This window comes from Salvelinus fontinalis, chromosome 33, assembly GCF_029448725.1.
Source record: "Salvelinus fontinalis isolate EN_2023a chromosome 33, ASM2944872v1, whole genome shotgun sequence".
Taxonomy (NCBI): Eukaryota; Metazoa; Chordata; class Actinopteri; order Salmoniformes; family Salmonidae; genus Salvelinus; species Salvelinus fontinalis.
In genome coordinates, this window is record NC_074697.1 from 27772953 (window position 1) to 27796993 (window position 24041).

General features: G+C 42.2%; 1 protein-coding gene and 1 long non-coding RNA gene across 5 annotated transcripts in view; both read right to left on the minus strand.

Moving 5' to 3' along the window:
- Positions 1-132: 132 nt before the first annotated feature.
- Positions 133-8437, minus strand: LOC129831926 (uncharacterized). Its single transcript, XR_008755831.1, has 3 exons — positions 4620-8437; positions 4406-4502; positions 133-2986 (listed from the first exon to the last, which is right to left on the minus strand). It is a non-coding gene; the product is annotated as an uncharacterized LOC129831926 (long non-coding RNA).
- A 2714-nt stretch (positions 8438-11151) lies between these two features.
- The window catches only part of atm (ATM serine/threonine kinase), a 48380-nt gene continuing 35490 nt past the window's right edge, over positions 11152-24041 (minus strand). For 3 of the 4 annotated variants that reach the window (XM_055895545.1, XM_055895544.1, XM_055895547.1), the window contains 4 exons: positions 23903-24017; positions 23730-23793; positions 23450-23598; positions 11152-11713 (listed from right to left, as the gene is read on the minus strand). In XM_055895545.1, coding sequence (XP_055751520.1) covers positions 11530-11713; positions 23450-23598; positions 23730-23793; positions 23903-24017 — 512 coding nt within the window. In that variant the 3' untranslated portion in view covers positions 11152-11529. The remainder of the gene's footprint in view (positions 11714-23449; positions 23599-23729; positions 23794-23902; positions 24018-24041) is intronic. The other variant, XM_055895546.1, reaches the window with a different exon arrangement.

A 24041-nucleotide genomic window follows, 5' to 3' on the forward strand; every position in this document is an offset into this window, starting at 1 on the left:
TTCTCTAATCTTGAGCTCAAGAGGAACTACCAAGAACACTCAAGCACCATCTGGTGGTCAAAGTGATACATAAATGTAACGACTTTTCAAACTGTACAGTATATATTACACAAAACAGTATCAGGATGTAGAAGTAGTAATTTAATGATTCAATTAATACATACAAATTCAATATGTAGCACATAGCGTCGGAATTTCTGATGACACACTGTACATACAAAAAGTAGACAAACATCTCTTTCTGGCTTTTCTATTCAGAAAAAAATACAATGTTTCCACCATTTCATCCTGAATGTCCACCAGTAATTTCTCAGTTTATCTTTATTTCTGCAAAACCAAACACACCATAGTTACAACTTCCCATTATTAAAAAGTGTATGCATGTAAATCACAACAATGGATTTAATGGTTTCTTATACCTGCATTTGTTCATAGATCCAGCCTAGGAAGAAGGCGACGTTTCCATAGACGCCTGGTTTGTTCCTCTGGGCACAGACATCTCCCCAGCTTGTGTCCCCTACCAGCCACCATACTGAGTCCTTCTCTGTCACAAGCGGGCCACCACTGTATCCCTTGGAGATAGAGTCCATGCCACATTTAAGGAATGGTGCAATACACAATCCAAGAGTCTTAGAGGGTTTCTTCTATTTATATGCTATTAACTGCAGTTTCATTGAGCTTGTTGTTCTGTAACTGAATAAGCAGTATTGATGTATTACAGGCCACTTTATCACATAATGTGCTAGTGGACATGCACAACACTCACCCACTTAAATCAAATCAAGTTTATGTTATATAGCCTTTCGTACATCAGCTAATATCTCGAAGTGCTGTACAGAAACCCAGCCTAAAACCCCAAACAGCAAGCAATGCAGGTGTAGAAGCACGGTGGCTAGGAAAAACTCCCTAGAAAGGCCAAAACCTAGGAAGAAACCTAGAGAGGAACCAGGCTATGAGGGGTGGCCAGTCCTCTTCTGGCTGTGCCGGGTGGAGATTATAACAGAACTTGGCAAAGTTCAAATGTTCATAAATGACCAGCATGGTCAAATAATAATAATCACAATAGTTATCGAGGGTGCAGCACCTCAGGAGTAAATGTCAGTTGGCTTTTCATAGCCGATCATTAAGAGTATCTCTACCGCTCCTGCGGTCTCTAGAGAGTTGAAAACAGCAGGTCTGGGACAGGTAGCACGTCCGGTGGACAGGTCAGGGTTCCATAGCCGCAGGCAGAACAGTAGCAAGGCCAGGTGGACTGGGGACAGCAAGGAGTCATCATGCCCGGTAGTCCTGACGCATGGTCCTAGGGCTCAGGTCCTCCGAGAGAGAGAAAGAAAGAGAGAAGGAGAGAATTAGAGAGAGCATATTTAAATTCACACAGGACACCGGATAAGAGAAGTACTCTAGATATAACCAACTGACCCTAGCCCCCCGACACAAACTACTGCAGCATAAATACTGGAGGCTGAGACAGGAGGGGTCAGGAGACACTGTGGCCCCATCCGATGATGGATATAACCCCACCCACTTTGCCAAAGCACAGCCCCCGCACCACTAGAGGGATATCTTCAACCACCAACTTACAATCCTGAGACAAGGCCGAGTATAGCCCACAAAGATCTCCACCACAGCACAAACCAAGGGGGGGCGCCAACCCAGACAGGAAGATCACGTCAGTAACTCAACCCACTCAAGTGATGCACCCCTCCTAGGGACGGCATGAAAGAGCACCAGTAAGCCAGTGACTCAGCCCCTGTAATAGGGTTAAAGGCAGAGAATCCCAGTGGAGAGAGGGAAACCGGCCAGGCAGAGACAGCAAGGGCGGTTCGTTGCTCCAGAGCCTTTCCGTTCACCTTCACACTCCTGGGCCAGACTACACTCAATCATATGACCTACTGAAGAGATGAAGTCTTCAGTAAAGACTTAAAGGTTGAGACCGAGTCTGCGTCTCTCACATGGGTAGGCAGACCATTCCATAAAAATGGAGATCTATAGGAGAAAGCCCTGCCTCCAGCTGTTTGCTTAGAAATTCTAGGGACAATTAGGAGGCCTGCGTCTTGTGACCGTAGCGTACGTGTAAGTATGTACGGCAGACCAACTCGGAAAGATAGGTAGGAGCCGTATTTAGCACTAACTGAAGTTTATTTAGTGCTTTATCCGGGTAGCCGGAAAGTAAAGCATTGCAGTGGTCTAACCTAGAAGTAACAAAAGCTAAAGGCACAGTATATAATGGAGGTTTTGTTTGACCAAGGTCAGAGAGCATGTTACATAAAGGCATGAAAACCCTCTGTATGATCTGTTCAAAGCGTAGGAACACCCTTGATGTCACTGCTATGTTTGTACAGGATAAGTGGAATTGTATGATTCCACTGGTATGATAGTCTTGTTTGACTTTTATAGAAACAGAACAGAGGTACATTGCTGTGGCAGTGTGAAAGCCTTATCCAACTGTCTTCAAACATCTTGTTTATAAGTCAAGATGTTCTGAAATCAGAATGACACCATGAATGAACAGAGCAAGTGATCAAATCAAACATGATTTAGGCTCCTGATACTTTCATGATATAATAGATCATCAATTGTCTTTATTTTTCTTAACCTTCAAATATATTTTGTCATTCAGAGTAAACAGAATTTGAGTGGGGCTCTAAGTTTTTCTAAAAACCCTTAATCGGACCAGTAAAAACTCTGGACATAGGGACCTATCCTGGGTACCAGACCTGTTTGTTCCATCATTCCACTCCTGGCATATGACAAGGAGGGCAAGGAGTGGAATGACTGCACAACCAGGTCTGGTACCCAGGCTAATGGGGACCTATGAGGCAGAGGGGTCAGTTATCTTTTACCTGGCATGAGTCCACTCCTACCTCCAGCCTGCCGGCACATTTCATATCCTGTGTGATCTTCCCATTGAAGACAGAGGAGCTGTTAGAGATGGTCCTGTCTATCAGTGACACCTCAGCTTCCATCAAAGAGCTGGAGCCTGAGCCTTGGACAGACAGGTGAACACATTGAACATCTCCCTTCATCATACTCAAAATAACAGATCTTAGCTATATCTTAGCTACAAAATATCTAATGGCTTCTGATTGTATTGATGTGTAGGGTATTTATTTTGACACCAACTAGGTTGGCAATATGCTGTTACTCAACACCTCTTTGCTTGACATCATGGGAAAATCTAAAGAAATCATTGTAGACCTCAAAGTCTGGTTCATCCTTGGGAGCAATTTACAAACGCCTGAAGGTACCACAATAGTATGCAAGTATAAACACCATGGGACCGCTCAGGCGTCATACCGCTCAGGAAGGAGATGCGTTCTGTCTCCTAGAGATTAACGTACTTTGGTGCGAAAAGTGCAAATCAATCCCAGAATAACATCAAAGGACCTTGTGAAGATGCTGGAGGAAACAGATACAAAAGTATCTATATCCACAGTAAAACAAGTCCTATATCGACATAACCTGAAAGGCCGCTCAGCAAGGAAGAAGCCACTGCTCCAAAACCACCATAAAAAAGCCAGACTACGGTTTGAAACTGCACATGGGGACAAAGATCGTACTTTTTGGAGAAATGTCCTCTGGTCTGATAAAAGAAAATAGAACTGTTTGGCCAAAATGATCATCGTTATGTTTGGAGGAAAAGGGGGAGGCTTGCAAGCCAAAGAACACCATCCCAACCGTGAAGCACGGGGTGGTAGCATCATGTTGTGGGGGTGCTTTGCTGCAGGAGGGACTGGTGCACTTCACAAAATAGATGGCATCATGAGGGAGAATTATGTGGACATATTGAAGCAACATCTCAAGACATCAGTCAGGATGTTAAAGCTTGGTCGCAAATGGGTCTTCCAAGTGGACAATGACCCCAAGCATACTTCCAAAGTTGTGGCAAAATGGCTTAAGGACAACAAAGTCAGGGTATTGGAGTGGCCATCACAAAGCCCTGACCTCAATCCTATAGAACATTTGTGGGCAGAAATGAAAAAGTGTGTGTGAGCAAGGAGGCCTACAAACCTGACTCAGTTACACCAGCTCTCTCAGGAAGAATGGGCCAAAATTCACCCAACTTATTGTAGGAAGCTTGTGGAAGGCAACCCGAAACATTTGACCCAAGTAAAACTACCAAATACTAATTGAGTGTATGTAAACTTCTGACCCACTGGGAATGCAATGAAAGAAATAAAAGCTGAAATAAATCATTCTCTCTACTATTATTCTGACATTTCACATTCTTAAAATAAAGTGGTGATCCTAACTGACCTAAGACAGGGAATTGTTACTAGGATTAAATGTCAGGAATTGTGAAAAACTGAGTTTAAATATATTTGGCTAAGGTGTATGTAAACGTCCGACTTCAACTATATATATATAAGTATATTCTCATGATATTGCATAAAATATGACTTACCACGAGAAACTGTCCTGCCAAACCCTGAAATCCAGAATGTCTGGGGAGCAGTGAAGTCCTGCCCAACATTGGGCAAAACACACAGGCCTTATTTGATCTACATAGGAAAGAAAGCACCGTAAAGAATTTCTGAGCTATGAGAAAAATATTAACTGCATAAAGTGCTGAAATAGTCTGCTGAGAAGGGAGAACAACAAGAGAATGTAAGTCCTACCATTAATCTGCAATGGTTTAATGAGTCTAATGGGGGCGTTGTCATTATTCCCCGTCTCTGTGTTGTAATCATGGTTGACAATGTGGCTCACTGAAGAAAGGCCACGGCTGAAGTGTGTAGATATTTGATTCCCAAATCCTGCATGTACTGTCCAGTCTTCAGGATAAGAGCGACTGAAATTAAAGACAACTGAATTAGTCAATTTAACCGGGATGCCACAGATTCAAAAGAATACGCTCAGAAGTGGACTGTGCTGGACATACCCAATGATATACACCACCGGTCAAAAGTTTTAGAACAATAAAAAATTGAAAAAATGGGAGTGAAATTCACACAGTTTAATGTCTTAATGTACTCAAAGTAAAGCATAAAACAAATAAACAATTGGAGACAAAATAAATCATGGAATGCTTTGTTTAACAAAATTGAACCTACATTTTTGACTCAAAGTAGCCATCTTTTGCAGACATAACAGCCGAACACAGTCGTGGCATTCTTTCTACAATGGAAATCAAATATTGTTCGGAAAGTTCTTCCCAACAAATGTGTTGCACTTGTAGGTTGCTTTGCTTTCACCATTCTGCCCCATTCATCCCAAACCAGCTCAATGGGGGTAAGTCTGGAGACTGTGCTGGCCATTCCACGATTTGAAGCCTACCGTCTTGTTCTTTTCTTCTAAGGTAGTTCTGACATATCCTGGAGGTTTGTTTTGGGTCATTATCTTGCTGTAGGATGAACCCCATAGCCTGGAGGTTTGTTCTGGGTCATTATCTTGCTGTAGGATGAACCCCATAGCTTGGAGGTTTGTTTTGGGTCATTATCTTGCTGTAGGATGAACCCCATAGCTTGGAGGTTTGTTTTGGGTCATTATCTTGCTGTAGGATGAACCCCATAGCCTGGAGGTATGTTTTGGGTCATTATCTTGCTGTAGGATGAACCCCATAGCTTGGAGGTTTGTTTTGGGTCATTATCTTGCTGTAGGATGAACCCCATAGCCTGGAGGTATGTTCTGGGTCATTATCTTGCTGTAGGATGAACCCCATAGCTTGGAGGTTTGTTTTGGGTCATTATCTTGCTGTAGGATGAACCCCATAGCTTGGAGGTATGTTCTGGGTCATTATATTGCTGTAGGATGAACCCCATAGCTTGGAGGTATGTTCTGGGTCATTATCTTGCTGTAGGATGAACCCCATAGCTTGGAGGTATGTTCTGGGTCATTATCTTGCTGTAGGATGAACCCCATAGCTTGGAGGTATGTTCTGGGTCATTATCTTGCTGTAGGATGAACCCCATAGCTTGGAGGTTTGTTTTGGGTCATTATCTTGCTGTAGGATGAACCCCAAAGCCTGGAGGTATGTTACGGGTCATTATCTTGCTGTAGGATGAACCCCATAGCCTGGAGGTATGTTCTGGGTTGTTATCTTGCTGTAGGATGAACCCCATAGCCTGGAAGTATGTGCTGGGTCATTATCTTGCTGTAGGATGAACCCCATAGCTTGGAGGTATGTTCTGGGTCATTATATTGCTGTAGGATGAACCCCATAGCCTGGAGGTATGTTCTGGGTCATTATCTTGCTGTAGGATGAACCCCATAGCCTGGAGGTATGTTCTGGGTCATTATCTTGCTGTAGGATGAACCCCATAGCCTGGAGGTATGTTCTGGGTCATTACCTTGCTGTAGGATGAACGCCTGACCAACTAGGCGTACACCAGAAGGTATTGCAAGGTGCTGCAAAATGCTGTGGTAGCCGTTTTGGTTCAGGGTGGCACTCACTCTTTGCAAGTCGCCGTCTCTGAATTCAGCAAAAGAGCCCCAGACCATCACGCTTCCTCCTCCATGTTTGACAGATGGTGTCACACACTGTGGAACCATCCTTTCACCTACTGAATGGCGCACAAAAACCCTGCGTCAAATGTTGATTCATCGGTCCATAAGACCTTCCAGTCTTCAGTAGTCCACTGGCAGTGCTTCATGGCCCTGGGAAGCCTCTTTTTCTTATTTTGCCATCTTAGCAATGGCTTTCTTACTGCCACTCGACCTGTCAAACCTGCAGCTCGAAGTCTTCTCTTCACATTTGAAACAGACTTGCTTACTTCGACCAGTGTTAAGCTGTGCTTGAAGCTGTTGTCCTGTGAGCCGCCTATCACGCAAGCTGTTGACTCTCAGAAACTTGTCTTCTGATTCTGTTGTGGCTTTGGGTCTGCCAGACCTCTTCCGGTCAGAGTTTCCAAGTGCCTTTTGATGGTGTAGGAAACTACTCACTGACACCTTGGCTTTCTTTGCAATTTCTCTAAAGAAAAGACCTACACTTTTAAGGGTTATAATGGTGTCTGTCTTTGTTTGTTAATTGCATTTTTCCTCACCATTATGATAGCAATATACTACTTCTTGCAGTACAATACTGTCCAAATAATGCTTAAAAGTGTGTAGTAACACAGTCTGTTCCAACACTGCTTTTATACAGACAGAGTGTTGGTAAGTAATCAACAAAATGTGGGACACCTGTAGGAAACGTTAGCATCAACTTTCAAGGCTTAATTTACTTCCATTGCTCCAGAACAGCTGTATGTTGTTAACCCATTACTTGTTCCCTGAAAAAGGCCTTTTCTTATAACACTGAAATGTACATTATTTTTCAGTTTTTTGGTAACCTAAACTATTTGTAAAACATTTTTTTTTACCTCTGGCAGTTTACTTCTTACCTTTGTACCATTTCAGGTTATTCACTGGACATGAATTGCTTATGTTTCAAAAACTGGAAAAATGGGCGTGTTCTAAAACTTTTGACTGGTAGTGTATATTTCAATAATATAGTGCACATACTGTACAGTATGTATGTCTATGGACTTACTCCACTACGCAGTGTGCTCCCATCACTATCCAGTATGGGGTGATGATGGAACCGCTGCAGACGTGAAAGACCTGGAGGCTGACCTGCCATGGCAAGGCCCCCAAACTAGCCTCCTGGCCCCCCACTACACGACTCAAATTGGAGACTACTCTGGTACCACAGTCTGGAGCCAGAGGTTAATCAGGTGGTAACACTTTACATGAAGTTGCTCTATACCTAATTACTGAGAAAGTTACATAATGACTTACCTATGCACTTCAGGGTCACCCCATGAACACTGGAACAGGTTTCGCCGAGGAGAGTAAAAGGAATCACAAAAATACAGATGGTGTTATCAAGAGTTTAACATACCGTTGGGAAATGGTATGATATGAAATGCGATTGGCTCACATTTCTTTCACTGACGCTCAAGCTGTTGCATTATGGGTGTGTCAGGGCTTGACCCAGACTTCAGCATTAAGAATCCACTGGCATTTGTCTTTTGTTGGCCAGATTTAACATATGTGTCTCTGTGAACCCATAGCAAACAAATTAAATAAATTACCATAACACATGCTCACTGTTTTACATTCACGTTTACGCTAGCTTGACTATCTCACAATGCATATGGGGAAGATTCAATTCTCTATACTATACCAATGGGCATAAATATAAAAACAAAATAAATCTCAATCTAGATACAGTATGTGTCTCACCTGCTGTATCCTAAACGCTGTTAGGCTGCCTTCCCATGGTGATCTGCCCATCCATCTGAGCACACTGTCCTCCACGATCCAATGTCAGACAAATAGGCTTGCAGAAGAAAACTGGAGCCACACAGCTTCACTGTAAAAAAACAAATAGCACAACACACAATGTTAAGTAAAAGAGCAAAAACAAACATACGTAGACACACAGTACCTGTACAGTAACATTTCCCAGCCAGGTCTTTGACAGGGCAGATGACCAGAGGTCTGAATGGGTAAAGGTAAAGCATCCGAAAGCCTATCTTCAAAGAGTACCTCGTTTGAACCCTCTAGCAAAAATAAATTAAATAACCTTACACTTACTGTTGTACTTGCCTTTCTTGCACTAACACTAACGCTTCTCTTTTCTTATTAGCTACGATTTTGCTGATAGCTGCTTTATTAAGAAAAGTTTAACTTACAATCACTGATGTGGTTGTTATACTACCTTAAGTGCAATGCACTGAATGTAAAGTGTTCTGGATTGGAACATCTTCTAAATTACCAAAATGTAATGTAAAACTGAATACTTACAACACTGAGCTTCATCCTGCCCTGCTGGACAGTCTCTTACCCCATCACACCACTAAGACTGCCTGACACAGCGACCATCGCCACATGCAACCCCACATGCACAGATGGAGGACACTGAAGGGTGAGAGGGTGAGGTTAAGGATGGTCAGAAGGGAACAAGTTAATTCATCAAATTGAAGTGAATGAAATGCACCTACACTACATGACCAAAAGTATGTGGACACGTGCTCGTCCAACATCTCATTCCAAAATCATGGGCATTAATATGGCGTTGGTCCCCCCTTTGCTGCTATAACAGCCTCCACTCTTCTGGGAAGGTTTTCCACTAGATGTTGGAACATTGCTGTGGGCACTTGCTTCCATTCAGCCACAAGAGCATTAGTGAGGTCGGACAATGATTTTGGGCAATAAGGCCTAGTTCACAGTCTGCATTCCAATTCATCCCAAAGATGTTTGATGGGGTTGAGGTCAGGGACCTGTGCAGACCAGTCAAGTTCTTCCACACTAATCGACAAATAATTTCTGTATGGACATCACTTTGTGCGCGGGGGCATTGTCATGCTGAGACAAGAAAGGGCCTTCCCCAAACTGTTGCCACAAAGTTGGAAGCACAGAATCATCTACAATTTCATTGTATGCTGTAGCGTTAAGATTTCCCTTCACTGGAACTAAGGGGCCTATCCCAACCCATGAAAAACAGCCCCAGACCATTATTCCTCCTCCACCAAACTTTACAGTTGGCACTATACATTGGGGCAAGTAGCGTTCTCCTGGCATCCGCCAAACCCAGATTTGCCAGTCGGACTGCCAGATGGTGAAGCGTGATTCATCACTCCAGAGAACTCGTTTCCACTGCTCCAGAGTCCAATGGCTGCGAGCTTTACACCACTGCCGACGCTTGGCATTGCACATGGTGATTTTATGCTTGTGTGCGGCTTCCCGGCCATGGAAACCCATTTCACGAAGCTCCCGACGAACAATTGTTCTGCTGAAGTTCCGTCCAGAGACAGTTTGGAACTCGGTAGTGAGTGTTGCAACCGAGGACAGACAATTTTTACGTGCTTCAGCACTCGGCGGTCCCGTTCTGTTAGCTTGTGTGGCCTAACACGTCGAGGCTGAGCCGTTGTTGCTCTTCGACATTTCCACTTCACAATAACGGCACACACAGTTGACCGGGGAAGCTCTAGCAGGGCAGAAATGTGTTGAAACTGACTTATTGGAAAGGTGCAGTGGTGGAAAAAGTACACAATTGTCATACTTGAGTAAACGTAAAGAAACCTTAATAGAAAATGACTCAAGTAAAAGTCACCCAGTAAAAATACTGCTCGAGTAAAAGTTTCTGGATTTAAATCTACTTAAGTATCAACATTAAATGTAATTGCTAAAATATAATTAAGAATCAAAAGTAAAAGTATAAATCATTTAACATTTCTTATGTTAAACAAAACAGACAGCACGATTTCCTTTTTTTTTTTTTTAACTTACGGATAGCCAGGGGCACATTCCAACACTCAGACATTATTCACAAAGCATTTGTGTTTAGTGAGTCTGCCAGATAAGAGGTAGTAGGGGTGACCAGGGATGTTGCCATGATTTGTGTGAATTGGACCATCTTCCTGTCCTGCTAACCATTTGAAATGTAACGAGTACTTTTATGTGTCAGGGAAAATGTATGTAGTAAAAAGTACATTATTTTCTTTAGGAATGTAGTGAAGTAAAAGTTGTCAAAAATATACATAGTAAAGTACAGATCCCCCCAAAAAACAAATGAAGTAGTACTTTAACTTAAGTATTTTATACCACTGGAAAGGTGGTATCCTATGACGGTGCCACACTGAAAGTCACTGAGCTCTTCAGTAAGGCCATTCTACTGCCCATGTTTGTCTATGGAGATTGCATGGCGGTGTGCCCGATTTTATACACCTGTCAGCAACGGGTGTGGCTGAAATAGGAGAATCTACTAATTTGAAGGGGTGTCCACATATTTTTTGTATATATAGTGTATATAGTGTGTGTTTTAGGGTAGAGGCCAAATGATGAGGGAAAAACACTAATACTTACAGTAGTATCCAAGCAAGATCCCAGCAACCAATAGGAGGCGCACACTGATGACCGTGGTCATTAAGTACTTGATGCGCCTGTCCCTCACACCTTAAACAGGTTAAGGTATATGGACGAATTCCTCTACATTCTTCTTCAACATAACATCAAAGACTACTAAAAAAGTTGTAATTTTTTGTTGTTGTTGCTTAATTACAATAACACAGTCTGACAGGAAGAGAACCAAATGTATACAGGTAACAAGGTAAAGAGGCAGTGCTATCAGCGGGAGGTGCAGGGCCCAGTTCATGTACAAACTGGGGTAGTTCCTCCGCAGATGGTTTGAGAGGGGATCTCCTGAGTCAATTAAATCTCCTCATCTCCTGAATCAATTATCTCTTTATTATCTTACATGTCAGCTATTTACCATCCAACGGTACAATAAACATATTCAAGAACAACCATTTTTCACTTTAAAAGTGACCAAAAAAAATCGACTTGATATATAATCTGACACTTGATACAAAGAATTCAGAGCAACACAAGAAAACAAGTCATTTACACATGTTGCATTAGAAACCTAATAATTGATTACAGTCTATTAAGTGCAGAAAGCTAAAATATCAGCTGTGATTGATAAGGAAGCACATGGTGCATCAAGTATGTCAAAGCATAAACATTCATTATTCATACATAGTACTTTGTAGAAAGCGGACTAAGATTGACCCAGGCCCCCTGGTTTCTCCCAGTATGTTAGCCCTAGACCCAGGCCTGCCAGCCGTGGAAGAGGCGGCTGAGATTGTTAGGGTCCATTGCTTGCTGGATGAGGAGGTTGACCTGCCCTCCTACACTGAGCACCCTGCCATCCTCCACCCCCTTCAGCTTCTCCTGCAGCCGCAGCAGCACGCGCTCCGCCACCTTGTTAAAGCTCTGGCTATCACTGCTGAGAGAGAAGAGACAGGATATTGTGCAGCCAATATATGAGATTCGTTAAAAATATTTATAGCACAAATGTAAATGACGAACACCAAGCCTTGCCACATGCTTTTCTTTAACGAGTCCGACGCGAAGGATATACTGCTTTCTGTGGAACGGGCCCAAATCCCTGTCATTTGCGTGAAGAAAAGACGGAGAAAAAGGGGGCGGTGGTCGGGCTGCCTTCTATTGGCCAACGTGCAACCATTGGAAAACAAAATGGATGATATACGATCAAGACTATCCTATCAACGGGACATAAAAAACTGCAATATCTTATGTTTCACCAAGTCGTGGCTGAACGATAATACGGATAATATAGAGCTGGCGGGATTTTCCATGCATCGGCAGAACAGAGAAGCTACGTCTGGTAAGACGAGGGGCGGCAGTGTGTGAACATTTGTCAATAACAGCTGGTGCGCGATGTCTAATATTAAAGAAGTCAAGGTATTGCTCGCCTGAGGTAGAGTATCTTATGATAAGCTGTAGACAACATTATCTACCAAGAGAGTTCTCATCTATATTATCCGTAGCCATCTATTTACCACCACAAACTGATGCTGGCACAAAGACCACACTCAACCAGCTGTATAAGGCCATAAGCAAACAAGAAAATGCTCGTGGCCAGTGTCATGGAAATTGCAAGATTATGTTATAACGCTTGTATTACATTATAATGGTTGTTTTATTCGACAGAATAGAGTATTCTGTAAACTTCTTATGGCTGGGGGTGCTATTTTCACGTTCAGATGAAAAGCATGCCCAGAGTAAACTGCCTGCTACTCAGGCCCAGAAGCTAAGATATGCATATTATATTTGGATAGAAACACTCTGAAGTTTCTAAAACTGTTTGAATGATGTCTGTGAGTATAACAGAACTCATATGGCAGGAAAAAATCTGAGAAAAATCCAACCAGGAAGTGGGAAATCTGAGGTTTGTAGGTTTTTTCCAAGATACAGTGTAAATTTGGTCCGATTTCACTTCCTACGGCTTCCACTAGATGTCAATAGTCTATAGAACATTTTCTCAGGGTTCTACTGTGAAGGGGGAGCAAATGAGAGCTGTTTGACTAAGAGGTCTGGCAGAATGCCATGAGCTAAGTCATGCGCAGCCGGGAGAGCGAGCTGCGTTCCTTTTCATTTCTAAAGACAAATTATTTGTCTGGTTGGAATATTATTGAAGATTTATGATAAAAACATCCTAAAGATTGATTCTATACATCATTTGACATGTTCTACGAACTGTAATTAAACTTTTTGACTTTTCGTCTGGACTAAGTACCTGCGCCTCGTGAATTTGGATTTGTGAACTAAACGCGCAAACAAAAAGGAGGTATTTGGACATAAATGATGGACTTCATCGAACAAAACAAACATTTATTGTGGAACTGGGATTCCTGGGAGTGCATTCCGATGAAGATCATCAAAGGTAAGTGAATATTTATAATGCTATTTCTAACTTCTGTTGACTCCACAACATGGCGGGTATCTGTATGGCTTGTTTTGGTGCCTGAGCGCTGTACTCAGATTATTGCATGGTGTACTTTTTCCGTAAAGCTTTTTTGAAATCTGACACAGCGGTTGCATTAAGGAGAAGTATATCTTTATATCTGGAATGGGACGCAAGCGTAGGATTGATCACCCTGTCGCTGACCGCCTTTGGGGAGGGTGTATAGTGTGAAAGGCCGAAACACCCTAGGAACCAAAGGTACACTACTGACGATGCGCTCCCCAAATTTCACCAGGCTCACTGTTCATGAACTCTTGGAAGTGCTTGCACAAAGGATAGTAACATCTCATCCTGTGTTCTTGGAATCTTAATTCCATGCATAACACTTGTATTTTCATCAACATTTATGATGAGTATTTCTGTAATTTGATGTGGCTCTCTGCACTTTCACCGGATGTTTGTTTGAGACAATGCATTTCTGAACATAACGCGCCAATGTAAACTGAGATTTTTGGATATAACTAAACATACATGTATTGTGTAACATGAAGTCCTATCTGATGAAGATCATCAAAGGTTAGTGATTCATTTTATCTCTATTTCTGCTTTTTGTGACTCCTCTCTTTGGCTGGAAAACTAAAGTTTTTCTGTGACTAGGCGCTAACCTAACATAATCACATGGTATGCTTTCGTCGTAAAGCCTTTTTGAAATCGGACACTGTGGTGGGATTAACAACAAGTTTATCTTTAAAATGGTGTATAATATTTGTATGTTTGAGGAATTTTAATTATGAGATTTCTGTTTGAATTTGGCGCCCTGCACTTTCACTGGCTGTTGTCAAATCGATCCCGTTAAGATATTAACTATTGTGTGTGTGTTCTACTGAGGATGGGCCTCTATGAGATAACACTGACAGAGGAGATTTACGATGTCTTTGGGTGATAAAACCTACAGAGCATTCCAGAGAACATGAGCTAATGGTTCTGTTCTATACCGTACCAGGAAGAGATGGTTCCAGTTTGGAGGAGGAGGGCCAGACACTGGTCTATACAATGAAAACTGTTGACATAGCAGTTGCTGTCTGCTATGTATTATAGATATCTTTTATACAAATCTTAACCTTGTGACAATTTTATGTATCTGTTGTTCGTCATGTAGGTTGAGAGGGGTGTATCTTGGCTATAAAAGATCTTTGTACTTTTGTGTTGTCACTCAACGGTTCATTAGAAATAGGGAATCCGGGGGACAAAATGGCGCCGTAGAGGGAACACTGTGTTTTAGCGAGCTCCCGTGGCATTCGTAAATTAATTTTTTTACATTAATCTCCTGGCTTGTAAAAGTGGTAGAATTGGCTAAATAAGTTATTCTACAATGAGTCTTGACGGCTATTTCTCAAAAATCTCCGACAACATGCCCAACAGAACTACTAAGAAATCGACCAAAACCACCATCCCTGTAGATGTGCAGGAGGAGCTAGCTTACGTTAGCGAAGCTAACACCATTGCGGATCCAGGCACAATGGACCTGGTGATTCAAAAGATGACGGATAACATTACTAAAGTGATCGATGTTAAGATAAGAACGGTCTTGGAAGCAATAGCAGGCCATTCAGCTGAACTACAGAGGGTTGTCAAATATGTTGATGAGGCAGAAGGAAGAATTGCTACAGTGGAAACTTCAACTACATCTATGGACACTAAGATAAAAGCACTTGAGAAACAGGTGCGCGAAATGGCGGAGCACAATTTGTAAGTCGCTCTGGATAAGAGCGTCTGCTAAATGACTTAAATGTAAATGTCATGTAAATGTGTATGTACATGGAACATTAGAGGGAGCCATAACCCCATTAAAAGGAAGAAGGTACTGTCTTTTTTGAAAAAAGAAAATATTGATATTGCCCTGTTGCAAGAAACTGATTTGGATGATAAGGAGCATCTGAAATTACAACAAGGGGGGTTTGGTCAAGTGTTTTTCTCATCATTTACATCCAGAAGTAGAGGTGTAGCAATTCTTGTGAAAAATAACTTAAGGTCTTGAATTGTGTGAAAGATACATTTGGTCGCTTTGTTATAATTAAATGGTACTTTACAAGGGCAGAACATTTCTATAACGAATATTTACTTCCCCCCTGCCCACCCCCCTGATTTCCTCACTAAGGTATTTCTAGACTTTTCAAAATTAAACTCAGACACTGCAGTGGTTGGAGGATATTTTAATTGTTTGTTGAACCCCCTTATTGATAAGTTTCCCAGCGGTATAGCTTCACTCTCTCCTCGAGCTAAGTCACTTAAAGTTATTTGTAATGATCTGGGGTATGCTGATGTTTGGAGAACTTTTCACCCCTCCAACAGAGTTCACTTTTTTCTCTGCACCTCATGGATGTCAGACTAGAATAGATTACTTTTTTTATGCCCAGGACGTCTTTGCAGTCTGTTTTATCCGCTAGGATAGGAAACATAGTCATATCTGATCATGCGGAGGTGATCCTGGACATAAAACTCATTCAATCTGTCAAGACATTGGAGGTTGAATACAACCATCCTTAAAGACCATACATTCACATCATATTTTATTACAGAGTTTAAAGCATTTTTCTCTATTAACTCTCAATCAACAGATAACCCCTCGCTCCTTTGGGAAACCTGTAAAGCGTACGCCAGGGGTCTGATTATGTCATACACAGCCACTAAGAGGCGGAAAAAGCGTGAAAAGCAAAAAACGTTAGAGGGTGAATTAGGAACTAAAGAGAAGGACTATATTAAAACTCCCACTCCTGCCCTATTAAAGGAAATATCAGTTCTTAGATCAACGTTGGACTCTCTCCTAACACAGGACGCTGAAAAGAAAATTAGATTTGTCAGGCAAAAGCTATATGAACATGGCGATAAGCCAGGAAAGTACTTGGCGTACCTAGCTAAAAAGAGAGCTGACTCACAGTCAATTGCTACTATTACTGATTCTGATGGCAATCATTTATATGAAAATAAATTGATAAATGACTCATTTAAGACATTTTATGCAAACCTTTATGCCTCAGAACTGCCAAATGATGCACCCAAATTAACCTGTTGAGGAAGGGGGCGCTGTTGAGACTATTTATGCTAATTGGGTAATTTTTGAAACGGCTTCCCACAAAATCCTTGATCGTACAATATGCATATTATTATTATTATTGGATAGAAAACAGTCTATAGTTTCTATAGGAGTTGAAATTTTGTCTCTAAGTGGAACAGAGCCCATTCTACAGCAATTTCCCTGACATGGAGTCAGATTTGAGAAATGTTGGCCACTGTTCTGAAGTCAGTTAAAAGGGCACTGTTATTGCTATGACTATACGGACACTTCTTACGTCTTCCCCTGGATGCCTTTACGTGATGACGATTCCAATGGGGTCGATTGCGCGTTCACAGGCCCTATAAATGAAAAAACCCTGTAGCTAGCAAGTCTTTTCTTGCTGCGTAACGCGCGTGGAGGACACCGACCCCCTCCTGTTCCAAGCTTAGTTTAGCCTGTTATATTTCTCCGGTCATCTTTTCACTCGTTATAGGAGTTAAAAACATCATAAGGTAGTTAATTTAAAGCGTTTTATAGCAATTTATATCCGTTTAGTGCGATTTTGGGACATTTATTTTTGAAACGATGTGAATAGTTGGGCACGCTTTTCAGTTCATCCCGAACGCAGTTGGCATTTCCACATGGCAAGAGGACAGCTTTCCACCAAAAGACGATTACTCCCAAGAAAGGATCCTTTGCCCAAGATACTGATGGAAGAACAGCTCAAGGTAGGACATTTTTATTATGATAAATCGTGTTTCTGTCGAAACATTTTAGTGGCTTAGGACGCCATGTTTTTTGACGTAGCTTCGCTTGGCGCAAACTGTATTGAAAAGTAAGGATAAATTAAAAAATGTAATTCCGCAATTGTATTAAGAATTAAATTGTCTATCAATCCCTGTCCACCCTATATTTTTTAGTCACGTTTATGAGTATTTATGTATAAGAGTAGATCACTGTCTAAGTGGCGCAAGGACATATTCTGACCAGCTGAGTTACATTTCACATTGTCTAACCATGATTTTGGTGGCTAAATATAAACGTTTTCGATCAAACTCTATATGCATTGTGTAATATGATGTTACAGGAGTGTCATCTGAAGAATTCTGAGAAGGTTAGTGAAAAAATTAATATATTTTTGGCGATGTTGACGTTATCGCTCACTTTGGCTAGAATCAATGCTGGGCTGCTATGTGCTATGTGCTATGCTAATATAACGATTTATTGTGTTTTCGCTGTAAGACACTTAGAAAATCTGAAATATTGTCTGTATTCACAGGATCTGTGTCTTTCGATTCGTGTATGCTGTGTATTTTTACGAAATGTTTGATGATTAGTAAGTAGGTAAACACGTTGCTCAATGTAGTTTTTCTATTCCATTTGTGACGGTGGGTGCAATTGTAACCTATGCCATCTACCTGAAATATGCACTTTTTTCTAACAAAACCTATCCCATACCATAAATATGTTATCAGACTGTCATCTGATGAGTTTTTTTGTTGGTTAGGGGCTATAAATATCTTAGTTTAGCCAAATTGGTGATGGCTACTGGTGTTGGTGGACAAATAAAAGATGGTGGATTATGCTAATGTGTTTTTAGGTAATAGATGTACATCTTTACATATTGTGTCTTCCCTGTAAAACATTTTAAAAATCGGACATGTTGACTGGATTCACAAGATCTGTGTCTTTCATTAGCTGTATTGGACTTTAATGTGTGAAAGTTAAATATTTTAAAATATTTTTTTTGAATTTCGCGGCACTGGTTTTTCAGTGGGGGGGGGGGGGGGGGGGGGTGTGCCGCTAGCGCCACGCTGATCCTAGACAGGTTAATGGAGAACTTATTTTCTAAGATTAAGCTCCCTACTATCTCCGAAGAACAGAGGTCTCACCTTAATGCCCCTATTACCGAGGAAGAGATAATGTTCGCAATTAAGAATCTGCAAAATGGTAAGGCCCCAGGACCAGACCGGTTTTGTAGTGAGTTCTATAAAGAGTTCCATGGCCTGATCCTTGAGCCATTGCGTGATATGTTTAACCACTAATTTTCAAATGACCAGCTCCCTCAAACGCTGAGAGAAGCCAACATATCACATTCTCAAAAAGGGAAAACCTCCCTCTGCAACTGGATCCTTTGAGATAAATACCTATTTTCCACCATAAATTGCAAATAAATTCATAAAAAATCCTACAATGTGATTTTCTGGATTTCTTTTTCTCATTTTGTCTGTCATAGTTGAAGTGTACCTATGATGAAAATTACAGGCCTCTCTCATCTTTTTAAGTGGAAGAACTTGCACAATTGGTGGCTGACTAAATACTTTTTTGCCCCACTGTATTCTGGGCCCGAGATGCAGGCAGTTTAATTTGGGCATGCATTTCATCCAAAATTCCGAATGCTGCCCCCTACCCTAGTGAAGTTAAATAATGCAAAAACAAAGTGTTGGAGAAGAAAGTAAAAGTGCAATATGTGCTATGTAAGAAAGCTAACGTTTGAGTTCCTTGCCCAGAACATGAGAACATATGAGAGCTGGTGGTTCCTTTTAACACGAGTCTTCAATATTCCCAGGTAAGAAGTTTTAGGTTGTAGTTATTATTGGAATTATAGGACTATTTCCCTCTATACAATTTGTATTTCATATACCTTTGACTATTGGACGTTCTTATAGGCACTTTAGTATTGCCAGTGTAACAGTATAGCTTCCGTCCCTCTCCTCGCTCCTCCCTGGGCTCGAACGAGGAACACAACGACAACAGCCACCCTCGAAGCAGCGTTACCAATGCAGAGCAAGGGGAACAACTACTCCAAGTCTCAGAGCGAGTGACGTTTGAAATGCTATTAGCGCGCGCTAAATAGCCAGCCATTTCACTTCAGTTACACCAGCCTCATCTCAGGAGTTGATAGGCTTGAAGTCATAAACAGCGCAATGCTTGACGCACATTGAAGAGCTGCATGGCAAAACGCACGAAAGTGCTGTTTGAATGAATGTTTACACGCCTGCTTCTGCCTACCACCGCTCAGTCAGATACTTAGATACTTGTATGCTTGTATGCTCAGTCAGATTATATGCAACGCAGGACACACTAGATAATATCTAGTAATATCATCAACCATGTGTAGTTAACTAGTGATTATGATTGATTGATTGTTTTTATAAGACAAGTTTAATGCTAGCTAGCAACTTACCTTGGCTTACTGCATTCGCGTAACAGGCAGTCTCCTTGTGGAGTGCAAGGAGAGAGAGGCAGGTCGCGTTGGACTAGTTAACTGAAAGGTTGCAAGATTGGATCCCCCGAGCTGACAAGGTGAAAATCTGTCGTTCTGCCCCACTGTTCCTAGGCTGTCATTGAAAATAAGAATGTGTTCTTAACTGACTTGCCTAGTTAAATAAAGATTAAATAAAAGGTGTAAAAAAAATCTTACAATTTTTTTTTAAAGCGGCAAAATCGGTGTCCAAAAATATCGATTTCTGATTGTTATGAACACTTGAAATCGTCCCTAATTAATAGGCCATTCCGATTAATCGTTCGACCTCTAGTAGGCATGTTACTTCTGTGGGTAAGAGGAGGCTTTACAACATCCTTACCTTTGCAGCAAGGAAAAACATCCTTTTACAGTGGATTAGTGATAAGGTTCCTTCTATTAAAGATTGGCATGAGGTACTATTTGAATGGGTGCCTCTGGAATATGTGACATGTACATTGCATTCTAAAACAGATCAGTTCTACAAAGTATGGGTTTATCTAAATTACCTGCAAGGATTCTCTTAGAATGGTGGTGATCTATGTATTTCAGAATTACACTGTACGTTCCATGTGTGGAACCTAACTTCTTAGTTTAAACTGAGCTTTTTTGTTTAATTTCTGTTTGTAAGTTTGTTTAAAATGTATGTATTGAGAGACGCAATGATGGGGATGGGGTGAGAGAAGCGCCGAGCGGGGAGAGGAAAATGGTGTACGTATGTATGGGTGTGTATGTGTGTGTATGTATGCGTATGTATGTATGTATGTATGCGTATGTATGTATGTATGTATGTATGTATGTATGTGTAAGTGAGTGCTGTTTTTTTTTGTTGCTTTGTCTCTTTTGTTGTATCTCTTAATATGGGTGAAAATTGTGAAATTCCAATAAAAATACTGTTACAAAAAAAAGAAAATAGGGAATCGTTGAAAGTCATTGCTATTTCAAAGCTCTTATTATTAAAGATGTAGTTTAAGTATAACTTTGACTGGTGTGTGAAGTTTGTCTCTCCTCATTTGGTAATACAGAAATGAACCACCACACCGGGGACTTTAATGCAGGCAAGTGGTCAAATGACGCAGACGCTACGCTACAGGACTGTTTTGCTAGCACAGACTGGAATGTCCAGGATTCATCCAATGGCATTGAGGAGTATACCACCTCAGTCATCGGCTTCATCAATAAGTGCATTGACGACGTCGTCCCCACAGTGACCGTACATACATATCCCAACCAGAAGCCATGGATTACAAGCAACATCCGCATCGAGGTAAAGGCTAGAGCTGCCGCGTTCAAGGAGTGGGACACTAATCCGGATGCTTATAAGAAATCCCACTACGCCCTCAGACGAACCATCAAACAGGCAAAGCGTCAATAAAGGATTAAGATTGAATCCTACTACACCGACTCTAACGCTCGTCAGATGTTGCAGGGCTTGAAAACTATTACGGAATACAAAGGGAAACCCAGCCACAAGCTGCCCAGTGACGCGAGCCTACCAGACGAGCTAAATGCCTTTTATGATTGCGTCGAGGCAAGCAACACTGAAGCATGCATGAGTACACCAGCTGTTCCGGACAACTGTGTAATAACGCTCTCAGTAGCCGATGTGAACAAGACCTTTAAACAGGTCAACATTCACAAAGCCGCGGGGCCAGACGGATTACCAGGACGTGCACTCAAAGCATGCGCGGACCAACTGGCAAGTCTTCACTGACATTTTCTACCTCTCCCTGACTGAGTCTCTAATACAGGGGTCGGGAACCTTTTTGACTAAGAGAGCCATGAAAGCAAAACATTTGGAAATGTATTTCAGTGAGAGCCATATAATATATTTTAAAAGTGAATTCAACTAAATGTCAGTATAATAAGCTTCTGAATTTGTCGAAGTGCCGCTTTACATTCGACCGTTTCATCGATGTAATTTTGTCATTGCAAATTAGACACACCGCAGAACCTGCTCTCTCCACAAAGGCGAATTCTTCGGTCCATTCGTCCTGAAATGTACGATACTCGTCATCTTTTTTTCTTTTCGCCATCTTCTTCGTCGAAGGGTTAGCTTTGAGCTAATGACCGAGCAGACTGATTCAAAAGGAGGCGTTTACCTGTTTAACCTAGCAACGGCCAACGTAGGCCAGTATCATTTAATTAAAATAATGGACAATTGCTCCTGCAGCCCTGAACAGGACATGAGCAGTGAAAAATCGATGGATGGATTAAAACAAGGGAGAATAGGCCTCCCGGGTGGCGCAGTGGTCCTGGGTGGCGTCCGGGTTATTGAGGGTTTGGCCGGTAGGGATATCCTTGTCTCATCGCGCTCCAGCGACTCAGGTGGTGGGCCGGGCGCAGTGCGCGCTAACCGAGGGGGGCGGGTGCACGGTGTTTCCTCCGACACATTGGTGCGGCTGGCTTCCGGGTTGGAGGCGCGCTGTGTTAAGAAGCAGTGCGGCTTGGTTGGGTTGTGCTTCGGAGGACGCATGGCTTTCGACCTTCGTCTCTCCCGAGCCCGAACGGGAGTTGTAGCGAGACAAGATAGTAATTACTAGCGATTGGATACCACGAAAATTGGGGTGAAAAGGGGAGAAAAAAATAAAACAAATTTTAAAAAAAGTGAGAATATTTTGTTTTATCTGCGAGCCAGATACAATCATCAAAAGAGCCACACCTGGCTCGGGAGCCATAGGTTCCCGACCCCTGCTCTAATACCTACATGTTTCAAGCACACCACCATAGTCCCTGTGCCCAAGGAAGCAAAGATAACCTGCCAAAGTGATTACCACCCTGTAGCACTCATGTCGGTAGCCATGAAGTGCTTTGAAAGACTGGTCATGGCTCACATCAACAGCATCATCCTGGATACCCTAGACCCACTCCAATTTGCATATCGCCCCAACAGATACACAGATGACACAATTTGAAACGCACTCCATACTGCTCTTTCCCACCTGTCCACAAGGAACACCTATGTGAGAATGCTGCTCATTGACTACAGCTCAGCGTTCAACACCATAGTGTCCAAAAAGCTCATCACTAAGCTAAGGACCCTGGGACTAAACACCTCCCTCTGCAACTGGATCCTGGACTTCCTGACGGGCCACCCCCAGGTGGTAAGTGTAGGCAACAACACGTCTGCCACGCTGATCCTCAACACTGGGGCTCGTCAGGGGTGTGTGATTAGTCCCCTCCTGTACTCCCTGTTCACCCACGACTGCGTTGCCAAACACGACTCCAACACCATCTTTAAGTTTGCTGATGACACAACAGTGGTAGGCCTGATCACCGATAACAATGTGACAACCCATAGGGAGGAGGTCAGTGACAACAGCCTCTCCCTCACTGTGAGCAAGACAAAGGAGCTGATTGTGGACTACAGGAAAAGGCGGGCCGAACAGGTCCCCATTAACATCGACGGGGCTGTACTGGAGCGGGTCAAGAGTGTGTCCACATCACCAATGAACTATCATGGTTCAAACACACCAAGACAGTCGTGAAGAGGGCACGACAACGCCTTTTAACCCTCAGGAGACTGACAAGATTTGGCATGGGTCCCCAGATAGTCACTTTAACCCTACCTGCATGTACAAATTACCTCGACTAACCTGTATCCCCGCACATTGACTATGTACCGGTACCACCTCTATATAGCCCCGTTATTGTTATTTTATTGTGTTACTTTTTATTCGTTTTTACTTTAGTTTATTTGGTAAATATTTTCTTAACTCTTTCTTGAACCGCATTGTTAGTTAAGGGTTTGTAAGTAAGTATGTCACTAAGTTGTATTAGGCGCATGTGACAAATAAAGTTTGATTTGATGTTTCAAAAGCATGTGGAGGGTTTGGTGAGTAACATCAGGACTGAGACAGGACTGAGAGTGTGCTCTCAGGTATATGATTCCACTTGATGGTATACTAGTAGGCAGAGACCCCTGATGTGGGGGGTTTATAGTACTGAAGAGTACCTGGACTTGCGGTGGGCCTCCAGGATGTCTCCCCCCAGTGTAGAGTTGAGCGTGGCCTGGAGCTCAGCCTGCTCATCATGCTGCTGCTGCAGGTAGAAGGCCTTGAGAGGGTTCATGGTCCAGTCAAACAGAGGGTCGTACAGCAGTACCTACACCACAGGGCAAAGGAATAGCAGGAGTTATCACATAAACATGTAATGAACATACACTCCAAGCTCTCATACAGACATTGAGTGAATGTGAACAGTATTTGTGTGTGTGTATATGTTTGTGTTTATACCTCTACAATAGTCAGCAAGGACTCTTGTGAACTCCTCATGACTTCCATGGTCTTCTCACAGCATCTGAATGGTAGAGATGAACACAGTAAAAATGATATCCTGATAAAAAAAATGTTTTGCTTGAATAAAATCCATCCAGATCTATCTGCATTGGGTCTCGTTGTCTGCTCACCTTCTGAAAACGCCCTCCACCCCCGTTATGCCCATCCCATCCACAATATCTCTGGATAGCCTGAAGGGAACAGTCTCAGGAGTTGGGAGAATCTTGCCCTGTTCAAACGCTACACCTGAAGAGAGATAAACGCATTACA